Source organism: Taudactylus pleione, unplaced genomic scaffold, assembly GCF_031769625.1.
Source record: "Taudactylus pleione unplaced genomic scaffold, aTauple2 ptg000478l, whole genome shotgun sequence".
Taxonomy (NCBI): domain Eukaryota; kingdom Metazoa; phylum Chordata; class Amphibia; order Anura; family Myobatrachidae; genus Taudactylus; species Taudactylus pleione.
In genome coordinates this window covers 2,266,700-2,278,066 of record NW_028284880.1, presented here as the reverse complement: position 1 = coordinate 2,278,066, position 11,367 = coordinate 2,266,700, and the positions used below count along the sequence as shown (strand labels likewise).

At 46.4% G+C, this 11,367-nt stretch overlaps 1 protein-coding gene across 1 annotated transcript; it reads left to right on the top strand.

Annotated features, from left to right (window-relative positions):
• Positions 1 to 6,414: 6,414 nt before the first annotated feature.
• On the top strand, positions 6,415 to 8,173 carry LOC148503024 (E3 ubiquitin/ISG15 ligase TRIM25-like). Its single transcript, XM_088449027.1, has one exon. The coding sequence runs from the start codon at positions 6,415 to 6,417 to the stop codon at positions 8,101 to 8,103; it is 1,689 nt and encodes a 562-aa protein (XP_088305153.1). The 3' UTR covers positions 8,104 to 8,173.
• The last annotated feature ends 3,194 nt before the right edge of the window (positions 8,174 to 11,367 follow it).

The window sequence follows — 11,367 nt, the reverse complement described above, 5'->3', positions numbered from 1 at the left end:
TAACTTTATTGCAATTAAAACACAATATATAACAGCTTACACTAACTTATACTAAAAATAAAGACAGGACACAGACTGCTTTGGTTAAATGGTCATAACTCGCTTTATTAAAGGTATGACCCTGAATTATACTTTAATTATTGAATTTAATTTATTGGGAGGCAAAGATGGATGCTACAAACAATCAGCTCCAGCCATATGATCTTAGCCAATATTAGGGAACGACTGATACGCCCCCCTGTGGCCATTGTGACCAGTTATAGGGAGTGACTGAAACGCCCCCCTGTGGTCATTGTAAGCTAAGCTGCAAAGACTCATAACCCCTATGATATTGCATAGTACGAGCGTGTCTGCAGAGACAGACGCCCAAAGTCCTCCCGCAGAGGTAGGCCATACTACGACCATTTAAAGGATATGTGCTCCACAGCAAATATTCTTACACTTTACGTGGCCGCTGGACTGTAGCACCTTCTCGCCACCGCCAGGTTCCAAAGAACCACAACCTGCCACCCAAACCAAAACACTAGACCGCATCCAAATAGGAAAAAACATCACCCAATAACACACCTAACCCCAAATCTGATAAATACACCCCATCAGGGCGAAAAAATGTAGCCTGTTCCAAACGTAAACTTGGGTGCCGAACCACCAATCCAACTGACCTGGAGACAAAACGAGAAACAGCCTTGTTAATCTTCCTGTGAGCCTTATCCAAAGTCAACAGGTCCCTCGAACCCCTCCATACATGGCGAGGGATAATTTCCGACCAGACCAAGCGCTCCTCCGGCCACCGGGACCAAAGGGCGCACAAATCAGCCTGCATCCGCAAGATCAGATCTATACCCTTAGACTGCCCCACATCATTACCTCCGAGGTGAATCACCAGCCATGCCGGGCGCCCACAGCGCATCTCATGCTGAAACAAGAATTCCAAAAGAGCTGACCACCGCATGCCCCTGACTCCAAACCACCGAACCTGACGCTCCCCTAACAACAGGGATGCCCTTTTTCACCATCGCATGCCTTTCAGCCCATTAAATAAACGAATGGCCCACAAGCCACACTTGCTCAGAAGACACGGACGTAGCTGTAAAAGAGCAAAAAGAACTAAAACGTCAGTAAAGGAACATTGTATGAAGAGAATAGAGTGGTAACTTAGGAGGAGAATGTTAGTAACAATGCCCAGGCGAAGGAGAAAATCCAAAAAACCTCCTTTTTTTTGTGTTCCATGAGCCGTGTATAATAAGCCAATTGAATTACGGCCCTTTATTTTGGAGGAAAAATTAAAAAATCCCTTCACACCCTCAATTTTTGAATGCTAGCCATTCAAAAACTGGCGGGTAAACTACGTTTCTGGGTTGGCGTTTCCGAGCCAATATGGAAATAATGAGTACCGTAATGCGCCACATCCAAACCCAGCTGACCCAAACAGCGCTTAAACACAGCAGCAAACTGAAACTTAGTCAAAGGGGAGGAGTCAGCATGTAATAACCATTGCGCGTCAACTGACGGGCGCAGACCCGCATATATCCCGGCCAAGTGCAAAGGGAAAATCTCAGAATTTGTATGGGGCTTGATGGTAACCCAACGCCCACGCCCTAACTGATCAGTTTTAGAACGTGGAATTTTGCACAGGATAGCCCCCGCCTGGATCACCACATGCTTAAATAATAGCCCTGAATCAGCAGACCTCTTACTAGATGCCACAAGCTCACTAATCCGAAACGCACCAAAAAAAAAGCAAGCGCAAACGCTAAACGTAACAAAAAAGATTCAAATTCGGACGACGTAATCAACGAAACTACCCCTATCAACTGCTGCAGCAATGCTAGATGAATTGGCCGGAGAGAATCAGCCACCATGGGACTTTCTTTAGCCCAACCCTTAAGGGCCTTAGACAGCACAAAAGACTTTGTGGGATCATGACTGCCGTGAAGGCAAGAGAAAAAAGCAATACCTGCAAGGGCGGAAGACATGGCCGCCTTAGATCGGCCCCTCTGATAATGGTCCCACACAAACTCAACTAGACGCTGATCTAAAGGCTTACCAACAGCAGGATGCCTAACCCAATAAGCCTCCCAGTCGCACCAAGCTGCCTCGTAAACTAGCAAAGTGGACAGAACCAGGGACTTCCGGGCCAGACCAATTAGTCCGGCTCAACAATCTGCCAGACAGAAGATGGACAAGTCATCCCAATCGGAAATAGCCTTAGGGGCCAACATCCGAAACCTATCAAATTAAAAGCGGGATAATGAATCCGCTATCCCGTACTCAATGCCCTGGACGCGCTGTGCCCTAAAGACAATATTTGCCTTTAAACATCTCAAAAGTAAGAACCTCAACAGATGCAGCGCCATAGGAGAAGAAGAATGCTGATTATTAATAGCGTGCACCACGCCCAGGTTGTCACACCAAAAAATTATGTTCCGGTTAGACAATCTGTCAGCCCACAAATCCACAGCCACTATTATCGGAAAAAGTTCCAATAACAACAGGTTATACTGCAATCCGCGAGATATCGATGATGTCGGCCATGGAGCAGCGCACCATTCCCCCTGAAAATATGCACCGAAGCCAGTTGACCTGCATCGGTGAACAACTGCAATTCAGCATTGTCAACCGGCTGCAATGGCCAAATCAACTCCAGATTGAAATCCAACAAAAATGAAGCCCTCACCCGGAGGTCATCTAGGATTTCCCTGGAAAGGCGAACACTAAAATGCGGGTTGGAGACCCCTGCAATGGCCTGCTCCAGTTTACAGCAAAACACCCTCCCCATCGGGATGATCCAGCGCGCAAAGTGAAGAACCGACTGCACATGGCGCAATTTAATCCACTGAGAATCTAAGCAACATTGAATCTGACCTAGCAATCGCTGCACCTTATCGTCCGGCAACCGGCAGCACCCAGAAACTGTGTCCACTTCGATACCTAGGTAAGACAAGCAGGAAGTCGAACCCTCCATCTTGTCTGTGGCCACCGGAATGCCGAGCACTTGAAAAAGGGCCTGCGCAGAAAACAAAACGTCCCCACAATCTGTGCTATCATGTGGGCCGACGAACAAAAAGTCGTCCAAATAATGTGCGATGCCTGCATGGCCAGTGCCAGCCTGGATACACCAATGCAAAAAGGTGCTGAACTTTTCAAAATAAGCACACGAGATAGCACAACCCACGGGGAGGCACCTGTCAACAAAAAATTGACCATCTAACATAAAACCCATAAAACGTAGGGACTCGGGGTGCAACGGAAGCAGGCGGAAAGCAGATTCCACATCCAATTTTGCCATCAACGCCCCAGGACCAAAACCCCTAATCATAGCGAGCGCCTCATCAAACAACTGGTACTGGACCTGGCAAAGCGAGTGGGGGATCGCATCGTTCACAGAGCCCCCATGAGGGTACGACAAATGCTGGATCAAATGGAATTTACCCTGGACCTTTTTGGGCACGACTCCAAGAGGAGAAATGCATAGGTCCTGCAAAGGAGGGGAGGGAAAAGGCCCGGACATACGGCCCAAAGCCACTTCAGCAAAGACTTTCTTTCGCACCACATGGGGAAGCTCTCTGGCCGACCGCAAGTTCCAGGAGGAGACTACATGCAAAGCGCCAGCTACGGGTAATCGGAAACCTAAACTAAAACCATCCAGCAAAAATTGGCAATCGTCCCGCAAAGGATACCAGCCCAACCATTTCGCTAACTCTTCTAGTACCACCGGAGAATAGGCCTTACTTGTCAACTCCAGTAGCGTCAGACCTGCCCCCTGAACCACCCTTAGCTCCTGACTTACAGTCTTTAGTGGGTTGACTACCGTTACAGATGCGGCAGGAGTGACGAAAACGACACCCTGATCCCTGGGAACACCGAGAGTCATTATAGGCGAAACACTTCCCTTTTCCGAGCATGTACACACCAGCACGCGAAGGGAGAGGAGCCTTCCTACCCTGTGCCCCTTCCGCAGGCGCCTTAGTTTCCTGGGTAACAGCTAACCAGACCTCCACATCCTTTCGGCCCAGAGGCATAACCAGGTGACCGTCCTACTTCCTACGAAGTCAATGATGAAAACCATGGCAAGAATCCTCCCCGCCACCCCCGGGTTTTTTGGCTTTATCTAAAGCATTCTTCATGTCATCGGTTAGAGAAAAAACATCTTACCCTTGCGAATCTTATCCCTAACTCGCTTACGTAAACCCCTGTCCACTGCCGTATTGGCACAGTGAATCATACCAACATCTTCAACAGGCGCTACAATAGCAACCGGAGCTGCCTGACGCTTAGCTGCTTTCCTAACCAAACGCTGCGCAACCAGTTTAGCTAATTTACACGGGCGCGGCGGAGAGCTAGACGAGAAGCTACTATCGCTAGACCCTGAAGATTCCGTATCAAACAGCAAATGAGGGATGCAGACTAACCACCGGCCAGACCCGACATCCCGTCACCGACAGACTCAGGCACCATGACATCAGGGGCAACGATCACTTCACCTGCAGCAGGACCGACCACGGTGCTACCACTCGAGATCCCAGCACCACCAGAAGCCACTGGAGTTCTAGGCAAAACACTGCGGCGAGACATAGAGGAAGATAAATCACTGGACAACAAAGCGGGAGTACCCGGAAGTGTCGCTGGGTGAAAAACCATGACAGGAGGTAAAGGGGGAGGGGCGGCGCAAACTGCACTGAGAGAAGGCACTGGTGGGCGTGGGGCGGGACCCTGAGGGGGAGCAAAATGCTGCGGCCAAGATGGGGCGGAAGGTAAATAACCTGGCATTGGGTAATGTGGAAAAGGGTAAGGCTGAGCAAACGAGGGGTGCCAGTAAGGAAAAGGGACCCCCGCAGGAGGATAAAAAGGGGAATGAGAACCTTGGCCAGAAAAAGAAGGAAAAAACGATAGTTGGGAAACTGAAGGAAAAATTGGGGAGGACCATGAAGGGGAAGTATAGGAAAAAACAGGGAAAGCAGGATGAGCTGCTGAGAGGGGAAAGGGGGGGGAGGGAGGAAATAGGCTGTGGTTGGAGGCTGGGAGGAACAGGGGGGGTTATAGAGAGAGGGAGCTGCCCCCCCCCGAAAAGGAACTGTGGGCTGAAGATTAAAGGCACCCCCAGGGAAATTGGCCCCCGTGTAAATGAAGGCTGGAGGATATTGAGGTGGGGCGGAGGCAGGAGACAAAATGGCGGCTGCAGGGGGGAAGGGGGGTGCGGCGCTGGCCGCATGGAGGACCGGGCCCCCCGCAACTTGATGCAGCATCACTGGGGGGCATCCGGCAGCAGGGGACTGCAGCAGGCCATGAGCTGGAGGAGCCACGGGGAAAAACACTGGGCTGGGGCTGCACACGGGTGCCAGAAGTAACCACGCGCCCGCGGGAGCATGATGGGCGGGCGACAGGGAGAGTGGTGACCCCGCAGGAGATGGGCACCGCTCGCCCGGGGTGAGAGGGCCTAGGAGGCGGCCGCGTGTAGTTGCCGGTGGGGGGCATGGGTGGTCCCCAGGCAGAAGCGGAGACCTCGGCCGGCAGCAAAAGGGAAGGTAGGATCAAGCGCCGCCGTGCAGGGGGAGCGGGGGGGGACAGGTGAATCCATGAATTGGCGGGGAGGGGTGCAGAACGTTTAGGGCGGGGCATGAAACGGGGGCAAAAGGAGGGGAGGATATGAAAAAGGGGGGAAGAGGGGTGGGGGATGGAGCAAGGGGTGAACATAGAGAAGGAAACAAAAGGGAAAGCAAAAGGACACAAAGGGCAAACAAACAGGAGAATACAAGAGGCAGGGAGAATACAACAGACAGATAGATACAAAAGACAGGGAGAATATAAGATAAATATCACCGGATACAGTTCCTGAGGATGGCACCAAGGGACAAACACCGTCCAGAAAAGGAAGTTGCTGGGCGTACACCAGCCTTATAAAGTCCACCAAGCCACTCCCACAAGCTCCCACATGGTCAGCGACCAACCAACCATGATAGACTCATATAGATTTAAACTTAATCAGTTCTCATCTATTCTTAGGGGAAGGGATATCCAAAGAGGTCAGAAGCAAGTCCAAACAATTTAAAGATTTTAAGAAAAATTGGACTAGCTTTGAAAAGCTCTTAGAAAAAGAAAATGAGCTGCAACAAGTTAAGAAAAAATTCTCTCCCCCAATTGAATAGCAAATAACTCGCACCTGTGGGATAAACATTTGGTAAATGTGCACCTATTTGAATATGCCCCTATGGGTAGATTATCTTTTGCTATACCAGGAGGGATAAGCAAAGCTTCACACAAAGGATAAGGTACAGTATGATTTGCGTGAGCACTGCATAAACAAATGACTGATATTTACTTTGGCTCAGAGCAGGGGTTAATGACACTAGCCCAGTCATTGCCCTCTGTGGTGTCACACACTTTCAGTTTCATTTCTCTCCTCTGCTGCCAGCGATGGCGTCTGCTGACCTGAGAAAGGAGCTGGACTGTTCCCTCTGCCAGAACATTTATACAGACCCAGTAACCCTGAACTGTGGACACAACTTCTGCCGAGTGTGTATTGATCAAGTGCTGGATACACAGGAGGGGTCTGGAGTTTATTCCTGTCCTGAATGCAGAGCAGAATGTAAGGAGCGCCCTGCACCGATACGGAATATAACTCTATGTAACATAGTGGGGAGTTTCCTGTCTTCTCAGCCAGATCAGGAGGAGACTGGGATCATCTGCACTTACTGTGTGGACTCTCCTGTGCCTGCTGCTAAATCCTGTCTGCACTGTGAGGCTTCTCTGTGTGTTAAACACCTGAGAGTACACATCAAGTCAGCAGAGCACGTCTTATCTGATCCCACCACTTTACTGGGTAAAAGGAAATGCTCCGTCCATAAGAAAATCCTGGAATATTACTGCACTGAGGACGCTGCCTGTATCTGTGTGTCCTGTAGTTTGGCTGGAGAACATCGGGGACACCAGGTGGAGTTGCTGGATGAGGCCTCTGAGAAGAAGAAGATGAAACTGATAAATATTCTGCAGAAACTGACAACAAAGAGAAAAGAGGCTGAGAAAAGAGCCCAGAGCCTGGAGGAGCGCAGGATAGATGATCAGGAAAAAGCAGCTGGTCTGACAGAGACAGTCACTGCCCTGTTTAGAGACATCAGAAGACAGCTGAAAGACCTGGAGAAGAGAGTCCTGAGTGAGGTCTCCAGGCAGGAAGAGTGTGTTTCACTCTCAGTCTCTGATCTGATCCAGCAGCTGGAAATAAAGAAGGACGAGCTGTCCAGGAAGATGCGTCACATTGAGGAGCTGTGTAACGTGTCTGATCCACTGACTGTCTTACAGGAACCAGATACAGGTGACTGGTGTGATGGTGAGGACAGAGAGAGACATGATAACCAGGTCCCTGGTGTAGGAGAGCTGGATGTGGGTCACGTCTCAGAGACATTACACACATTATATGATATAATCACTGATGTAAAGAAAGGGATCTATGTGCAGGAATCTATTGACCAACTGCAGGATGTAAACCCAGCAGGTAATGCAGAATCTGATATCATAACTGGTATAAATATAGGTCTCAATGTGCAGGAACCTACACCTATAAATCTAGATGTAAGCACAGCTGGCAATAATATATGTGCATCAGATTATTATAAAGTAAGCTGGTCAAATAGCAGCCGGTGTCATCCAGAAACACCAGAGAGATTTCAGCAGTATAACCAGGTACTAAGCACCACCAGCTTTTCCTCAGGACGACATTACTTGGATGTGACTGTCAGTAATTCAGGGTGGTGGAGTGTAGGGATGTGCTATCCCAGTATAGACAGGAGAGGGGATCAGTCACGCATTGGTTATAATGACAAGTCCTGGGCTCTATGTAAGGGGTTGTGTGATCAGTATTCACTGATACATGACAGGAAACAGATCTGGTTACCTGGCAATATCTCCTGTAATAACGTGGGGATGTATCTGGACTATGAGGCAGGACAGCTGTCCTTTTATGCTCTGGCTCCACGGATGAGACACTTACACACTTTCAGTGCTACATTCACTGAGCCCCTTCACCTTGCAATATGTGTAGGGAGAGGTTGTACAGCTATATCTGGGCGAGTCAGTAGCTCATACTTGCCAACTCTCCCTGATTGTTAGGGATACTAACTGATATAGTAGCAATCACCATGACTCCCCTGAAGAGTCTTGTAATCTCCCTGATTTCACATTACCCCTATTATGAAGCTGTTATAAAATAAAAAAAACAGAGATATACACATTCAAATGAGATTATTAGTAGTATAATTTCCCTGCATTGGTTATAAGTCATGATGATCCCTATGGCTACATGTATTTTCGGAAAAGTATCAGTGTGTTTTTATTACTTTTTAATCAACAAGTAGATCTTATTAACTAAAATGGGCCTCGTTTACATCTGGATGTAAATCAATTATATGACACACCTCTCAGATGTAGCAGTACACGCCATTATCACCACAACGTTCATAGGTATTGTTTTCACAATCTCCCTGAAAGGCTTTTTGAAAAGTAGGTAAGTATGCAATAACTGTGATAAATGATCATAAGAAACCCTCCCTGAGAGTGGTGACATCACAGGGAGGGACATCTGATTGGTGAAACATTTAGAATGAAGCAGTGGGTGGAGCTACAGCTGGGCGCCTCTCATGTAAAGTAACCAGATGTCCCGTGTGCCTGGATGTGATCACTTTTTATTACAATCTTTCAATATACATTTATGTGAGATTTCTCAATTTTTCTGATAGCTGTGATTGGCTGCTGTATCTGTCTGTCAGCCAGTGTGTACCCTATTACTGTAGTCAGTGCTACACATTGGCATCCAATGCAATGTAATGTCTGCAATGGGTGAATGAACTGTTGTCTTTTAAAGGGGGAGATATATCAAACCTTCGAGATAAAATTAAGAAGTTGCCCATAACAACCAATAAGCTTCTAACATTTTATAATAATCTTCTGTCATTTTATAGACTGCGCTAGATAATTCACAGTTAGAACCTGATTGGTTGCTATGGGCAACTTCTCCACTTTTTCTAACTCAAAGGTTTGATACATCTCCCCTTAAAGCTTCTGCTGCTGTGAGTTGCAGTCCAAGACAATTTTTCTTTAATAATATGGGATGGGTTGGACCACAACACCCAGCATGCCCCATTGCTTAGCTTTATTAACTTCATATTTGTCATAATCACAAAGTATAGTAATTATTGTCTCTATAATAAAAGTGCTGTAATCTGAATATGTTGAATTGGACCAAGGGCGTGAGTCAGAGGGATTAGGTACAGCACAGCCGCAGGTATATTCATGGCTGTACGTTTGGTCATTTGTGTCCAGATTTTTCTAGCTAAAATGTTGGGATACAAATCTGGGATTCCTGTAATCTGATTGTCACATCTGATGATTAACAAAATAAAAACTGCTTATACCGATGCACAGCGCAATACTATTTGTGTTTCTCAATATAAATGTGCTATTTCAATATATGTATAAAGCAGCCATAATGCTTCTGTAGCGCCATACAAGGGGGGAAATGGGCAACAAGATTAGAGATGTGTGCCGACCCCTGTGTTTTTGTTTTGGATCTGTATGTTTTTTTAAAAATTGATAAAATCTGCTAAAATCACATAATTAGTTTTTTTTTTGTTTGTTCCTACAGTATTATTAACCTCAATAACATTAATTTCCAGTCAATTTTTACCACCTCACAAGTCACAATATTGTTTTCATCCAGTTTAGGCCCAAAATTTGCACCAAGCTAGCTGGCTGACTACGCTAAATGGCAGCAGTGGGCGGCACAAACACATGGCAGTTCAACTTCCAACATGGCACATCAGGGAACAAATGTTTTTATTATGCAAGAGGCCTGAGGGAGTATGTATGTAGTTGAAGGCAGGGACAGGAAGGGTTAATTGGTAGTAAATTTAATTAAATTTTTTTGATTCCGAAGCAAATTTATGAGGGAGGAGGGGAGGCATTTACAAAAAATATTTTACTCATTCACATCAGTCCTTGCCCTAGAAGAATCCTTGAGTGCTACACCTGCTGCTGCTGGGAGTGGATTTTCATCCCAGAAGGGGACAATGAAGACTACTAATAGTGCTTTTAAAAACAATTGACTGTTAAACAATCCTTTGCAAAGATTCAACTTCACTAGAAAAGCATTTCCCAACTTGTACAGGGACATTAAAAACTTAATTAGTTGCACAAACTGGCTTTGCTTTACTTGAGCTGCCCACCCTCCAGTATGTACTCAGAAAGAGTTTTCAGCACAGCTGGGAACCTTGTCAGTGATCAGTCTATGAGGTTCGTTCCCCAAAATGTGGAAAAGATTATGTCCATCAAAATGAACTACAAATTTTACAAGAAAGACCTTTACCGCTAATTACGTCCAAAAATTACAGAGGCACCTGTAATGGGGGGAAGAACAAATTAATATTGTGTGAAGATGATGTATACACTGATTAGGGTGAGGAATCAGATGATGATGATGGCAACAACATCTTGTCTCTGTAAAGCCAGTTTGTGCATGTAGAGATCATTGCCAGCAATGTCAGCTGCCCATTGGTAGCTTGTTTTGTGGGGGCCAAAACAAAGCAATCGCTTCATGAATGAGGTTATAGTTATTGAAGGTATTGATGGTGAAGATGGCAGGTGCTGGGATCTAGCAGAGAGAAGGGAGCTAACTGATGCTGGACTCCTTGTTGTTGCCAAAGTTTCTGAATTTTGCAAAAACGTTTTTGATGGATGTGCTGCAGATGACGTAACAGGGTGGAGGTTCCTAGATGTTAAGGTCCCTACCTCTACTAACTTTACAAATGGTACAGATGCCTTCACAGGATTTGGGTTAAAATAATTCCACACCCAAGACATGGCTTTTCTGGTCTTATGCTTAGGCCTCACCCCAGCCTATAACCCCAGTTTATATCATTACCCCAGCCTATACCATCACCCCAGATTATACCAGCACCCAAGCCTATATCTTCATCCCATCTTGTGTTGTGTATAAATTAAAGCTGTGCTCCCTGTTAGATTGGGGATTCATTGTCCACTTTAGTGGATGTGAGCTCTATTTTAGTCCATATCATCACCACATCCTACACATCTTCTGACCTGGGCTACAGGAGGAGTAGCTGCACTCTGGAATACGGTTGCATGGAGTTGCTCCTCTGACTCACTGAAATTCAGGTAGAGGGGCCATGGGTAGGGAGTAGGGACACTATAATCAGAGAACACAGTTTTAGCTGCTTTATTCCATTTTTTAAACCATATCCTCTATTTTCACCTTTTGAAAATATGTTTATTTGAATCTCAGCTGAGGCGTTTGTTATAACATTATGTTTAATATATTATGCACGTTATTTAGCACTTTGTTGTGGTCTTGTAGTCGGC

Bases quoted from the DNA above. Each gene is read 5' to 3' on its own strand.
- LOC148503024 (XM_088449027.1), top strand. From the start codon at position 6,415: ATGGCGTCTGCTGACCTGAGAAAGGAGCTGGACTGTTCCCTCTGCCAG.